Consider the following 16,452-nt stretch of genomic DNA (forward strand, 5'->3'; position numbering starts at 1 on the left):
CCCGCCCGCCCACGAACCAGAATCTTCCCTAGCTCGGAACGAGGAGGAAGTGTGGACCTTCTCGGCACCCCTCGCCTCAATATGGCTGCCCCCAGGGAAAGGCGAGAGCTAGTATAAAAGTACTGATCCTAAATTCCTCCTCGCATGGATCGTAGCGCAGAGTTCAGGAGTTGGAAAGCGCAGTGTCTGAGCAAAGCGGATCTCAGCCGGAAGGGCAGTGTGGACGAGGATGTGGTTCAGCTTGTGCAGCTCCTGAATGAGCGAGAACAGTTTTTCACTACCAGTTCCTGCGCTGGCCGCATCGTCCTCCTAGATGGGGTAAGCCTCCTTTGTACCTTTCCAGCGCCTTCCTTGTATGCAACACCAGGAGTCCTGTGCCCACCCAGTGCGAAACCCCAAACCAGCCTTTTTGTGTTTCTTCTTCTGGTGGGTGGTCTCGTTTCCTTATGAAACTTAGAGGATAAATTAGACCAGTGCTTCTAAAACTTTAATGTGTTAATCACCAGATCTTTAAAAATACAGATTCTGATTCTGTAGGCCTAGCGTGGGGCCTCATACTCTGCATTTCTAACAAGCCCCAGAGTGATGCCGAAACTGCTGGCCTGGTAATGAACTTAAGTTGCAAGGGCTAAAGAATTTGATTTTCTGAATACTAAGGGAATTTAAAGAACTTTCCATCCTGGCGAAGTTGGTGGCTCCTCTTCAACAGATTACCTAATCATAGTAACTACCTGACTGAACGTCGCCAGGGGTAAGGTGTTCACTGCCTCCTAGCGGCCTACTCCAGTATTAGAGCTTTGGTAATTTTTACGTTAGGCGAAGTACAGCGCTGCAGTTTATAGTGTGAAAGTGGCCAAGCCCTCAGGCTTTGGAATGATACAGCTTAGATTTTAAACCAATTATGAGAATTATTGACTATGTGATTTTAGGAAGGTTATCGAAATTCATTCCCTCTCTGTTCCATGAACTGAGGAAAATACAGAGTATCTACTTCACAGGTATTTTGTGTAGATGAAATGGGATCATTTATTTGAAATATTTAGTGTCTTGCCTGGCCCAATGTTAATTTTAGCATTAGTACTGAATTCAGAACACGAAAGACAGCACACTCATAAGCTTATTCTTTAGATCTCTCACCAATCATTTGCTGGTCTCCCAGGTTAGCAGAGCCTGTTCATCTTCATATTGCTTCCATTGCCTCCTTAGCACGAGCACTCTGGCTGGCCTTGCTCTTTCTCTTTCCCCGTTTCTACTGCTATCTTACCTGGATTTCTGCAGTGGTTTCCTAACAGGTCCCTGAACTACCAGTCTCTCTCCCCATAACCATCTTACACACTGTTAACAGATTCACCTTTCTAAAGCACAACTCTATGTTCATGAGAACTGATATTCCTGGCCTCATCTATGCTGAAATCTATTATTGTACATTTTCAACATCAGTAAATCCAAACCCCCACTTTAGTATACTGTTCAACCCTATTTTCTGCTCATTCTGTTTATCTTTATTTACTGAAACTGAACTATTTTCTTTTTCATCTTATATTTTTTGCCTGTCTTTGCCTTTGCTCATGTTTATTTTTCTTGAAATGTTTCCCCCATCTCTGCATATCCAAGACATGACTCAAAACTCCCCTCTCCCACCTGAACACAAACATATACTTAGAAACAATGACCGCTTCTTCCGAACTGCCTTAGGACTTTTTCTGAGCCTCTTCATTTTATGTACTATCTTATACCTTGTATTTATTTTTACTTTGCCTTATTTCAGGAAGGATTTGGATCAATTCATAAAAAGGCAATGCAAGAAGAAAAAAGTGGGAAAATCTAGATAAAGAGTATAGATAGATGAATCCGGTAATGATATCAGTTCCCAAAACATGCCACATGATTCTGTACATTTGCTGGAGATGGGCCACACTTTTGGCTATACGATTTAGAGGAGCCCTAATAAGATCAGATAGTCACCGAGGTCTCTTAATGAAAACAAACTGGTTATTTAAGATAAGCACAGCTCTTCCCATTTTCAAGGCTAGACAGACAGTAAAGTGTACCCTTTGTATAAATAATTACTTTGTGGAAATATAGTGATTTAAAAGTACACATGGTTTCCTCCATCCTCTTTCCAGTGTTGGTGAGGGTAGGATCTGTTTATACCCAAAGTACCTAATAGAATTTTGCAAATAAACATTTTTTTTTCAGTTAATAAACAAAAACTTGGATATTAAAATATTTGCCTTCTTAAAACTTTGACCTTTTAGTCCTAGCTCTGCCCTTTGGAACTACATATAAAGTCTAATGAAGAGGTCTCAAACTTATGCCTATAGAAACTAGGGACATTATGTATGAAGGTATGAACAGCCCAGATGTCAGCAAAAGTGGTAGGTCCTGTATTAGATGGTGACAACAGTGCTTTTGTACAAAAGTAATTCATAATCTTTGTTTTATTGTTTTTAAATATTATGCTAGCCAAATGAAACAGCTAGAGTACAACTCAGGGCCTACTTGCATACAACCCCTTGTAATAATCCCTTTTCTCCTAACAAAATCATGACCATATATTAGGAAATACTTATTAAGTTCTTTTACCTTAGTAAACAATTTTTATTTTCTATTTCAAGTAATTTGGTTTCATTTTTGTTTTGGGGTAACTATGCCCAAAAGCCTATTGTAGTGTTCTCAATAATACTTAAAATCACTACTTGGGATTATTAATTCAAGAAAGCCTACAATATGTTATATGTTGTAGTTATTTTTATAAATATGTAATTAAATTAAATCATGTTATTTTTTTATTTTAGAGTATAAATGGTTTTGAGGTTCAGAAACAAAACTGTCACTGGCTACTGGTTACACACAGACCTTGTGTAAAAGATGATTTGGTAAGTTTTTATATAAAAATTTTAAAATAAACTTTTTATTTCACACTTTAAATACATATGAAAAAAATAGAATATTCAAGGTGATTTATGTGCATAGTCAGAATGACTGAAGATTCTAAAGCCTAAAAAGAATTCATTACAATTTTTTTTTGAGTTGTAGGAGATAAACACACAATGTGTGTGCAAGCATAACTTAACAGGTGCTCAAAAAAAACACCTACTTTGGACATAGGATGGATATTGAACACATTAGATCCAGACTTTGAATTTTAATTCTGCCATTTGATAACTCTGTAGCCTGGAACAAATTATAGGGGAGGAAGGGAGCTGAGAAAAAAGGATTAGAACTATCTATGTATTACCAGCATAGTGATATAAATAAATTATACATCATTTACCAGGCCTGCTTCTTACAACTTTTTCGGTCTATGCTAGTGTATTCAGTTTCCTCAATTAAAATGTTTAGATGAGTTTATATAGGTTTGTATTAGTCGAGCACTTTATATTGCTGATTCAGGTGCTCAAATGTTGTCTTCAGAGTGCTCATTCAGTCTTCATCCCCTTCTATGGGTCCTGGTTCTCTCTACATATCTGCCTTTATTCTCGTCTGCTGCCAATGACCTTTGTGGCAAGAGAGAGAACTACCAGCAACCCCAGCAAAAAATACTTTTTCCTAGGATCCATCTATCATTTCCAGAAAAGGACTCTGCGATATCCTGCTTGGGTTAGGTGTTCTCCCCCTGAGATCAGTTATTTTTGCCAGTAGGAGAGAATACTATCCTTGATCAGGCCTAGGCACTTGGCATCTCTGCTATTACAATTGTGAGAGTGAGGAGTGACAATGTCATGATTGGCAGTCCTACTAGAATCAAATGGTGTGAAGGAGGGAAGATGCTGTCCCCCAGGGATAGTAGGCAATCAGAAATAGCAACTGCCTTATATAAATTCTAGCTCAGACATAATTTTACATATGTCTTGAACTTCAGTCTGACAACAAAATGTTTAAACAGACCATTCTAATACAGTCTTTACATACCATATTCCTTAAGGAAAAATCTATTGTGGAATTAAATACAGTAGTACTTTACTTTTTTAAGATAAGGTTGGAAAGAACAACACAGAGGTATATGGGAGAATTAGCAATTGGGTCTTTTATTAAAAAAAAAGACAGATTAATAATTTTTTAGAGAAAAAGGGCTAAGAAAACAGACTAAAAAGTTACTATGGAAAAAAGATGCTGAATGAATCTGAAAGTTTCTGGGGAAAACTGAAGTTACATATGATAAAGGGTCACTGAAGAACAGGATCGTATGTTTGTATCTGATGCTAACATTTTTCAGTTATTTAGATTGTGGCCCTGAATAAAGCCAATGGCGATGCCGTTTTGAAGTTTGAACCACTTGTTCTTCATGTGCAGTGTCGACAGCTGCAAGATGCACAAATACTGGTAAAACTTTGACATTATACTTGAAGTTATAGGTATGTGGGTAGATTTAATTTTAAGTCTTAAAACTCTTACCAGAAATTATATTTAATTATAGGTTTGGGGTTACATGTTTCTGCATTTTGTAGAGCTAAACAGTTTGATTAATCAGATTATTGGAATTTAACGAATTTATTTTCTTACAGCATTCAGTCGCAGTAGAATCTGGTTTCAGGAACTCTGGCATAACAGTGGGAAAGAGAGGAAAGACTATATTGGTAAGATACCTTTTCGCAAAAAGCAATCCTTTGAAAGTGAAGTGATCCAGATTATTGAATAACCTTCTAATTAGACTTGTACCTTTAGACCTTCCTTACCCATTTCCTTGCTCAAAAGCCTTTAGTGACATTCTTTTCTACAGGGCAAAGTTCAGAGCTGTTAGATATACATTTGGGGTGTTATTATATTGTACTGTAGTCTCCTCCACTTAATTTTAACCTGATCCTCTATGCCCTCCTCATTCTAAATAGTTCCAATGTAATGAGTGAGCACTGTGATGTAGTGGAAAGAATCACAAATAGGGGGTCCTATACACCACAGCTAGTCAGTATGAACTTGGGCAAGCTCCTTAATCTCTAAAGGTCTGAATTTGCTCAGCCATATCAGGGTTCCAGCAAACTACTGCCCTAGGGCCAAGTCCAGCCCACAGGAGATTCAGATCATACTACACCCATTTGATTAATTACTCTCTAAGGTTGCTTTTGTGTTACAGTGATAAAATTGAGTAGCTATGACACATATTGTATGATCCACAAAGTTGAAAATATTTACTGTCTATCCTTTCACAGGAAAAGTTTGCTGACCACTGAACTGAATGATCTTTAAGGCTGCTTCTAAGTCCCACATCCTCTCTGAGTCCTTCCCTAACCAAGTCAACCTCTAGTGATTTTGCTCTATTCTTATCTTCTGTGTTATTTGCTGTTTGTATTAACCATTTGGCATGGCATGTATTGTTTGCATTTGAACTAATTTCAGATTATCCTCCATTCTGGCTCCCTAGACTTTTCTATTTCCTATCTATTTTTAACAAATGGCCTATTTCTCAAATAGAGGTATCTTACAAAGAAGACTCCTATAAAGCATAACTAAATAGAAAATCAAAGCCCACAGTACTGGTTTGTGTCACCATCTCATTCCCCACTGCATCTGGTGGCCCAAGCAAGAACAGCCATTCTTTCACCTTCCCCGCCTTTGTTTTTCAGATCCAGTTAGTACAAGTCCTACCACATCTCTAATTTCTCACGCCTAAGGCCGACTCTCTCAGACCTCTGTCACTGCCCCTACTTAAGCCCTCATTGTCCCTCACCTTAGTCTTTACAGTGGTCTCCTGACTGGTCTTCCTGCCATCCATCTTCTTCTGTCCTTCTGACCAATTCTGTCAGAATCCCCCTTTTGATAAAGTCAGGGTCTCCAAGTATTTTTTCTGATATTCAAGGCCTTACCTGACTATTTTCCATCTACCTTATTTTTACTCATATCCTGCTAGTATACTTACACTCTAGCCAGGTAGAAAACTATTGGTTGGTTCCCAACCAATTTACTAAGATTAACCTTAGAACATTATAAGACAAAATAGGCATGGTTTATTCTTATAACCACATTCTACTTAAGTAGCGCTAAGAGGCTCTTTCACATCCAGTCTATTTTGATTTTTTCTTGAAGCTCCTGTTGAGATTTCACTTAGTTCTTTTCTTTAAATAGTGCATTAAAGCTTTCTAAGTGAGATTGTAACTGTTTGTTATTGGATTCTCTGACATTTTCTGCTTCTCTGAAAGACAATATGTAAAATGATTCTTTAGAAATGACTTTATGTGATGGGAAAATCTGTTTAATCTCCTTTAATTCAACTATTCAGCTATATTATATCAAAGCACAAAGTTATTTGCTGTAATTGAACTGAACTACATTTAAGACAACCTTGAGTAGGACTTTTCTTTAGTTATCTTCAATGTCTGTAGCACATAAGTCATCATATCTAAATTGGTTGTTCTTCGTAGGCCGTCCGGAGCACACATGGCTTGGAAGTTCCATTAAGCCATATGGGAAAACTAATGGTGACAGAGGAATATATCGACTTCCTGCTAAAGATAGCAAATCAAAAAATGGAGGAAAACAAGAGGAGGATTGAAAGGTATATTAATTGGATATTTCCATGTTTTTTTTATATGCTTAGATAGATCATCTTTAAAAATATTAATCTACACCATCTTCAGATTATACTCCCAACTGCTTTTCTATTTGTAGACTTCTCATGAATAATAACAAGATGATCAAAGTAATAGATGAGTCTAGGCCAGACTGTAATGGGTACTAAATGGAGCATAAGCTCCATGGAGAAGAATGGGCTAAATGCCTACAAGCAATGGGCACAAAGGAGGAAAACATAGTCGCTCAGGTAAGAGAGCTCAATAGCCACTGGGACCATAGCTGATCAAGTGGCAGGTGGCATGGAAGAGATACACACTGCCCTCTGCATATGATCTACCAGAGATTTCCTAGAATGTCCTTTTGAGAACAGACCAGTTAATTTTAGTATGATACATATTTTACACCTCTGGCAAGTTTAGTACCTAGCTCTTACCATGGATTAGATCTAGAATTGTCCCAGTAAAAAGGATTTTGGCTATCAGATTATGTCTTTATACTTCTCTTGTTCTTAAACTTCATCTCCTGGTAGATAAAACCCTTACATTGCTTTCTTTTTTCAACTTTTTCTAAGAATAGTTTTTAGTATAAAAAAGTGATGATCATGTTGCCTTTTTTATATGAAGATAATGCCACTGACCTACTGTCAACAAGATGTACATTTCTGAGTTATTCAAGTGGTGATGGTGAACTTGATATCATTGATAATTTCCTTTTTCCCTTCTCTCCACCCCCTTGGCAACCAGTCTGTCTCTGCCTAAGTAACTCTTGAATTATTTTTCTTTCCCCATCCTTACTGCTACTTTCTTCTTTTAAGACCATTGTAATATTAGCTCATCTCATAGTAGAATTCTTCTCATGTGTCTCTCTTCTAAATCATTCTCCATATCAGGAGAAAACCCTTAAATACATAGGAATCTTTGACTTGTCTGCTTAAAATTCTTTAGTATTTTTTAAAGCAGTTAAAGCCAAAGTGCCAATGGTAGCAGTGTTGCATGATGGAAATAGATATAACTAGGCTCCAGAGGCAGAGCCGAGGTGGAATCCCAAGTTCTACCACAACATAGTCAACTCTCTTGGCTTCATTTTTCTTATATCTGACTTGGGAGAAATAGTCATAATGAACAATTATAGTATACATTCGATAGCATGTGTATAATGATTGGCTCTGTCCCTGTCATGTCATGGATTCCCAGTATAGGATAGCCCTTCTTCAGGGATGCATGTAGAGAACAAAACAATCATCACATCAGTACCGTCATCCAGGCTTTCTCAACCAGGGCTCCTCATTTGAACCACAGAATTTACAAAATCATTTTAGTGACTCTTTCGAAGTTCTCCCAACAATGGTAAATAACTTTTACCATTCTAGATACATTGGAGAGAAGTTAACTCATTATATACAATGGATGTCTTAGGGCATTACGGCTTAATTTTCTAGTGGAACTCTTGTTGAAAAAAGCAGAGAGGTTACCTGGCCACAAAGTGATTTGAGCAAATACTCTAAATAAAGTATTGATTTTAAGTAAGCAACTGAAGAACAGCACCCAGCCACTCCACCAGTCTAGAGTTGGAACTATAGGCGGGTACTTACTGGTACCATTCCAAACATTTACTATGTTTGTTAGTATTCAGTGAGGCTATTTGCTAAACCATAGGAAGTAGCAAATCAGTTTTTCTATTTCCTTACTTGAATTTCAACAAGATTATAAATATAGCCCAAGATCTGTACACTAACTGTACACCTGGTGAAGTTAATTGAGCCACGTTCACCAACTATAAAATCAAATTATGCTTTAAATCCATTGACTCAAAAATATGTTTTGAGATTGTAGTGTGCATGCTGCTATCAAGATAGCCATGCTCATCATATAAAATCAGTGAAAAATTAAAGAAGGGTAAAAACTGTCTTAAGATACTGATTAGAAGATTACACGTGAATTCAGAAAGGGCGAACAAATTAGAAGCTCCTTTGGGAACAGCTGTACATCCAACCAAATGCAGAGAAAGAGTTACTCTCTGATGTTAAAAAGAGAAAAAATAATAAATCCTGGAGATGATGAGTTCTGCAATCAGACATCGAGTACTAAAACTGGTTTGTCATAGGACCAAAGTTTCACAATTAAAGTAGCTGTAATAAGAGAACTTTTAAAAGTCAGAATCCAAATGAGTAACATTTCAGCAACAAAAGATTTTCTGCAAATGTGAAAAATCAAAGGTCAAATATTTTCAATAGTAAAAAGGTCTTGTTAGTGAAAAACAGTTCCCAAGCCCACTTCTTAGTGGGAAGAGTAAGATAATTTCATACATAATGATTTCCAGATGAAAAATAAAAGTTTGGAGATCTACACCAATTATAAGAGGAAGATTAGCTTTGTATCTATTAATAAGATAGATTTATCTTCAGTCAGATTAAACCACCATTCGGCTATGAGTAGAATAAAAGTAGCCATGTTCCTCTGTTCACCAAGTGTAAAATAAGAAAATAAATGTTTTGAATAAAGTATAGAATGAAAAGGCTGAAAATATTGGCATATAATATTGTTGATGAAAATAAAGCAAATAGGAGAGGAAAAGTAAATGACTCCAATAGTTGAGTGTTTTTTGTTGTTGTCTTTTTACTTTTTTTGCGGTTAAATACACATAACATAAAATTTACCATTTTAACCATTTTTAAGTGTACAGTTCAGTGGCATTAAGCACATCACATGGTTATATAACCACCACCATCACCACTGTCCATCTCCAAAACCTTTTCTACACCCAAATTTCTGTTTTGTGTCTGGCTTATTTCACTTAGCATAATGTTTTCAAGGTTCATCCATGTTGTAGCATGTGTCAGAATTTCATTTTAAAGCTGAATAATAAATATTCCATTGTACTTATACATTTTGTTTATCCATTCATCTGTCAATGGATGTTTGGGGTTCCTCCCCACCGCCACCTTTTAGCTATTGTGAATCATGATGCTATTAATATAGGTGTACAAATATCCATTTGCGTCCCTGCTTTCAATTCTTTTGGTGTATACCCAGAAGTGGAATCGCTGGACCACACGGTAATTCTGTGTTTAACTCTTTAGAACAACTTTACTGTTTTCCACATGAGCAGTACCATTTTACATTCTTACTAGCAAGACATAAGGGTTCTCTTTCCTCAACATCCTTGCCAACACTTGTCCTATTTATGTGTGTGTGTGTGTGTGTGTGTGTTTTACTAATTGCCATCCTGACACGTAAGGCTATATCTTGGTTTTGATTTGCATTTCCCTGATGATTAGTGACATTAACATATTTTTTCATATACCTGTTGATAAGAATTTCTCTTATATCACTGCTGCTTTCCTGCCTGCTTATGGTGCTTTTTCTTAAAGTCCTTTTGAATTTCTCTTATTATTCTACCTATTCATTAAATATTGTTGTTCTCCTGGATTCTGTTCCTGGCCCAAAGCTTTACTACTTATCCATGTACAGATAGGTCTTCCAAATCTCTCCTTAGCTGTTCGTCCATATATCCAATAACCTATTGAACATATCTCACTAAAATATCCTATCAGTCTTTCCTTAATATCTATCTTACGCTAGTCTCAACCCCATAGCCAATTATTGGTTCAGATTCTTATCACTTACCAGTATCATTATAGTTTTTGCCTCAGTGTAAAACAGAAATGTTACTCATATTGAATTGTAATTATTTGATTGCATGTATGTCTTTTTTTCCCCACTACAATAGGGTCACATTGAAAATAGGACTAACTTTTCCCCTCCACCAAGCACACACGCACGTGTGTGTACACACACCCACACACAATACACACAAATATCTCTTATCCCAAATCTTATCTTAAAACCTTCTAGATTGTCTGGCTCATAGTAGAAACCCAATAAGTGTTTATTAAATTAATCACAAACAATAAAAGAACTTAAAAGTTAACACATTATTATACTGGGTTCATTTTCTTATTCATCCTTATTTTCTGAGTGTCTGACACAAGAATAGTTAATAAATGCTAAATTTAGTTAACCGACTTTTTCCATCAGAGCACTACTTTTAAGGCTTACAAGATTACTCTAGAAGACATGTAAGATTCTTTAGAAATGGGGTAAACAAGAGTAGGCTTTTGTTACATAGTGCAGGCAAATAGTAAGTAACATGAAACTGAGTAACAAAATGAATGGGAATGATGCTGCAGAATATCAGCTGAACAAGGCAACAGATTTGATATAGGGTAGAAGAGAAGGAGGAATCAAGGATAACAGATGTCTTAGACTCCTGGTAGTTTCTAGTCTTATTTTTTTTAAATGAAACTAAAGCAGGTTAATAAATAACTCGCACAATTTCCTATATACTTAAGATCAAAAAGGTAAATAACATAAAATGAAAATACATACTTTATTTTCTGATAGTTCTTCCTTGGTTATCCTCTCCCCTCATTTTTTTTTTCCCTTTCATAATTCCCATTCCATCACTTAACCAGCTTCCCATTCACCCTTGCAATTCAGCCCAGGTTTTGGGTTTGTTTCCAAGGAGCTTTTCATGTCCTCACTTGGAGCAAAGTGCCCCCAGTGGGCTCCTGCTTTCTTGAGTCTTCAGTGCTGTGTTGCATGTGTCTACATCTCTGCAGCTCCCATTGAACCCTGAGCTCCTGAGGGCACAGACTGTCTCTTACCTCTGTTTCCAGCACCTGGCAGAGGCTGTCACATATATGTTTTTTTTTTTTTTTTCATAAAAATGCTAGAGCTTAATCAATTAAAATTCAAATACATAATATGTGAGAATCGTTTTGTTACTTGTGAATAATGGAAGCCTAAAAGGGTATGAAATTGTGCTTATATTTCATTAATTTTATGTTCCTATTTTAGAAGTCTAAGAAATAATCAGCTTTTCTTTGCAAGTGGTCCTATAACTGACCTGAAAGCAAGAATTCATTTTCCCAGCACTGGCCTGGAAAGTATTCTCAGGAAGAGAACTAAGTACAGCTTGTCCTATGGCTTCATAATCTTGACTGCAGAGGTAGAAAAACTGAATTTGATTTTCTTTTGAGGGGAGAAAAGTAACAGTTGCCTGAGCATAGATTTCTTTTTATACCTCAAGCTCTTTTTGTTGCCTGTGAGAGCTGAGGAAATTACACATTGAGAACTGGGCTTCGTATGCTGTGTAAAGGGCCATAGTATGAGGGGAGAACATGTAATTGGAAAACAAATTTCTAACTTAATCAGTAAGATAGTTTCCCAAAGGACTTTTTAAAAGTATTTGAAGTTTTTATTCTTTGGCTTTCAGCACAAAAGAGTCTTTGTTCCATTTTACCAGTTGTTTTTTTGGTACCCCAAGGATATAGCTTTGAATCCTTAGGTTCTTTAATAAGAAATTAAAATAAAGCACCTGTTCCTCTGTAATTACCTTTGTTTATGTGAAGACAAAATATATTTAAACACGCTGTTAATTCTCTATGATCATAAAAGAGCAATTTTATCTTTAATTTTCTAGGAATAGAATATAATCCAGTAGGGGAAAAAAAAAAGACTTGGTTACCTGAATCTAAATAAAGTGCAGGGTTGGGTGGATGATGATAGAAGGGAAAGTTGCATATCATGGAAAAACTCTTATGCTCAGCTAAGGGCAATTCATTTTGTGGCATACTTGGATTTATGTTTTAGATAAAGTGAGCCATTCCGTTAGCTCACTTTATTAAGCCATTCTAAATAGGCAGTGTGGAAGATAAGAACAAAACCAGTCATCAAAGGATGACAGCAAGACCTGGAGAGAAAGATCAAGCCAAGTATAGACGTTTTCGTGAATGTCAGGGACTGAACAGAGTATTGGTAGATGACATCAGTGGCAGATGAAGGAATTTATTCTTACAAAGTCTTGGTGAGCCCCCTGAATTCTGACCTCATCTCTCAACTCTATGGTAGGCGAGATATGAAAGGATAAGCAGCCTCTGTTAGAGGACTGCAGGGCAGATGATGTCTTTGTGGGGAAGCCATGTCTCATGTAAGTAAGGCTGTATAGGGTGCATTAAATGAAAAGGTTATCACCATGGAACAGGGTCTAAAAAATTATGTCAGTTAATATTTTTCAAAGCCTTTTACTCATACATCTTACAGTTTTCCCTTTTACTCTAATATCCTCTTGGAGATTGATTTATTCATTGAAAAATTATCCGTTGAGCACCTATTATATGCCAAGCTTGGTGCAGGATATATACAGGGGCGAGTACGTATGTCCTTGAATCTTTGCAAGTAAAACTTAGCCTGTTCTTTGAATTAAAGAAAGAAGAAAGTTGGTCCAAATTATGATCTTTTCTGCAGATGTCAAAAATTTCCTGTCATAGTCTTCCATTAAAATAGTATATAAAGCATGAATGAGAGCCCTGTAATGGCAAGGGAGTTCTCAGCGTTCAGGTCATTCTACTTTGGGACCTAGGATAATTTTAAAAAGTTACCTTTTTTGTTCAGTAGTTATTTATTCACTTATTTGGCATGTTTTTACCAAGTGTTTTCAGCACTATACTGCATGCTAAGAATATAACAGAAAACAAGCTAGATGGGGGTCTTTGGTCTCATGGAGTGTATAATCTATCAAAAAGTCATTATAGAGAACTCGTTCTGTGCTGGGCACTGTGCTAGGTACTCACATAGATCACCTCTAACTCTGACAACCCCGCTGGGTACAGGATCATACCCAGTTTTATAAATGAAGAAATCTGGATTCAGGAAGGTTGGAATTAGCTAACCCCAGCATTCCCAGTAGAATGCTGATGTGAAGTGCATGCAACACACCTTGATACCTTCCAACACATGCCAAAAGCTACTGTGTCAGGAAGACTTGTTAAGTGTGAGAGTAGAAAAGAAACAAGGCTCCACTTTCAGGGAGAAAACAGTCAATCATATCACAAAATTAACTATAAAACTCCGGTAGAAAACATGAGTAAAGGAAAAGAACAATTCACATTTTTAAAAATTCAAAATGAAACAACAAGCTAATGAAACACGTTTAATTTCACTTGCAAAAAAATGGAAATTGAAACAATGAGCTACCGTTGTCACCTATGCGAGTAAAACATGTTTTTGATGGTAACGTTCAATATATGAATAAAGTGGTCTCAAGTACTGCTATTAGAAGCATATCTTTTGAACATCTATTCTAGAAAACAGTATTTCTCAAGAACCTTAAAAAGTTTATACCTTTTAACCATGTAATTACATTTCCAGGTGTGTATCCTAAAGACATAATTATAAATTCAAGTCACATTATTTTTAAAAATGTCACATTGTTTGTATTAGTAAAAATTTGAAAATAAATTAAGGCCAGTCTAGATGACAATGTATAAAAGACAGTGTGTGTGTGTGTGTGTGTGTGTGTGTATAAATAAAAGACAGGTGCATGTATAAATACATTAATTCAGAATACATTAAACTGAAAAGAATAAAAATATAGAGTGGCTATTTAGTAGTTATATAGAGGTAATCTTTATTTGTAACTTCATATTGTTCTAAATTTTCTAAAATGAATTATTACATTATGATTTTTTATAAAGAAATAATCTTTTTTTTTGTTTTAACCTTTGTTTGACCCATCTATGTGGAATAGAAATTGAGGTAGAATGCAGATTGTAAGGAGGTCATTCCAACCCCATTTTCAAGACTCTTCTTAAGGAACTGAAAATACATGTTTTTTTTCTAATTAATAATAAATGCAAGAAGCATATTATTTCTTTGATTCATTTCACATATTAAGGTTAATGTAGGAGATCAAGTTTACATAATTTACAAGTTCTAGGTATATTTCAGTCATTCAGTTTCAGAACACACAAATATAACCGTAGTACTTATTTCTTACAGGTTTTACAACTGCCTACAACATGCTTTGGAAAGAGAAACTGACTCACATCCCAAAGAAAAAATCAACAAGAAAAGAGACTCATATTCTCATAAGAAAAAAAGAAGCCAAGGAAAAGCAAGTGGCAAATATACTACTGAAGAAAATGATAAAGAACTTGAAAACGATGATGATCTAGGAATCAGTGTCACTATCTTCCCTGAAGATTACTAAGATTTAGTTCTGAAGTGTCTTGGTAGAATAATGATTCAAATAATTACTATAAAGTTGCTCTTTATAAGAGTATTTTAGTTTGTTGAGTGTATCATACATTCAGAAAAGCAAGATTTAATTTTTCTCTATGTTTTAGAGAAATTCATTTTATAAACATAGATGGCTGTTTAAAATAGCAGTATATAATGTTTGCTTATTAAATACCATCTTTTAATCATACTGGAATTCATTACAAAAGTTATTTTTTAATGCCTCCCTTTGTTTTAAATTTTAATTTGTACTTCTGCAAAACAAGAGAACTGTAATGCCCTTTTAAAAGCACCTTAACATTAGGAATATTTGAATAAAAATAGTAACATTTTATTTTTAACCTTGAAATCTCTCACTTTTAAAGGCAGGTCAGAGTTTGCTTCTTGTTGCATGGAATCCAATGACAAGTTTTTTTCCTTTCTTTTGACCTTGTGGATAAAGCAACTGACACCCCATCATTCAGGACAAATTATCTGAAATATCTTTCTCCTTTATTTCTCACATACCAGAGCTTGCTACTGGCAAACAGTGGGCATAGTTTTTCACTAAGCCAGGTTAGAAATGATAAGATCCAGGAGTCTTAATGGGACAAATGTGCTATGGAAAATTATAAGGATTGGAATTCTGACTTGGGTTTGAGTTCTGACTGATACACAGCAGTTAGAGGTCCTTAAGAAAATTCCTTAATTTCCAAGGACTTCCATTTCTCCTTTTGTATACAGTTATTCTAAAACCTGCTGTATTTATATAGTAGGACTATTGACAGAATCAAGTTAAATCAAAATGTGAAAACTATAGAAGAAACTGTTTTGCACATGTGTTAGTTACTATTTCCTATTCTCATTTTAAAATGAGGCGTTAACACTATTTTCAGAGTATATCAAATAATAATTTTATATAAAGGGAAATTACTAGTCAAAAACTAATAAATTATATTTAAATACCAGAATGTCAAATAAGAAACATTATGTAAAATAGTACACTTTGAGTTGTGATTTTGGCATTTCCTAGTATTTTTATAATTTGCTTAAAGTCTTTTCATAAATTAGATTTGCATCTCACTACTTGCCTTCTGACTTACCATTTTGTACTCTCATTTTTAAAATAGATTGACTTATAGACATCTATCTTCCTCTTAATAAAATCATAAGAGAGTGTCCTGACAGTTCTCAAGTTATTGAGATTTTTCTTTACTCCTTTTTTTCCTATCAGTTCTGAACTGTGCTCTCTTTTTGCTTTTAAAACAAGATATTAATATTTACTTTTATAATTTCTGTTAATATTCCCACAACACTTAGGAAGTCTTTTAACACAGTCCTCTGTTTCATCGTTCCAGAAAGAACCCCCTTAGAGTCCTCGATTTTCTTGCCATCCTGCCTCTTTGGTGCTGTTGACCAGTCTCGCGTCCATGAATTGGCACTTTCGTGGATATCCTGAATGCTTCTAAATCATTTTCCTATTTATGGCAAGTCCTCAATTCTTTTTCTCTCCAACTCTTCAATAGTTTTCAACATTTATTGGACTTCAGAATCATTTTTAGAATTTTGAAAAAATACAAAAAGGACCCAAGATTCTCCAGGGACTATTAAGATGTATTTTTCAAAGAGTTCCCAAGTATTAAAATTGTAAACTAAAGGCTAATAATGCCATAAACATTCCCAGGTTTGTCTTTGGCCTTCATTTGCATTCCTCTCTCCACCCTAGCCATCTCATTCCAGTAGCCTTAACTTCTGAGACAGTGACTTCCCTCTCTCCTGCCCTGACCTGTCTCCTATGCAACAGCTAATTTCTGGACCTCTTCAGTAAAGTTGTTACTTTCTAAAAGTTTTCTTAGGCTGTTCCTTTCCTGTTCATTGGCTA

General features: G+C 35.6%; 1 protein-coding gene across 1 annotated transcript; it reads left to right on the top strand.

Annotated features, from left to right (window-relative positions):
• Window positions 1–12: 12 nt before the first annotated feature.
• Window positions 13–15,751, top strand: TYW3 (tRNA-yW synthesizing protein 3 homolog). The gene is made up of 6 exons (XM_016145071.2): window positions 13–318; window positions 2,799–2,879; window positions 4,228–4,326; window positions 4,509–4,580; window positions 6,360–6,493; window positions 14,352–15,751. The coding sequence occupies exons 1-6, from the start codon at window positions 145–147 to the stop codon at window positions 14,560–14,562; spliced, it is 771 nt and encodes a 256-aa protein (XP_016000557.2). The 5' UTR covers window positions 13–144; the 3' UTR covers window positions 14,563–15,751.
• The last annotated feature ends 701 nt before the right edge of the window (window positions 15,752–16,452 follow it).

This window comes from Rousettus aegyptiacus, unplaced genomic scaffold, assembly GCF_014176215.1.
Source record: "Rousettus aegyptiacus isolate mRouAeg1 unplaced genomic scaffold, mRouAeg1.p scaffold_m13_p_1, whole genome shotgun sequence".
NCBI lineage: Eukaryota > Metazoa > Chordata > Mammalia > Chiroptera > Pteropodidae > Rousettus > Rousettus aegyptiacus.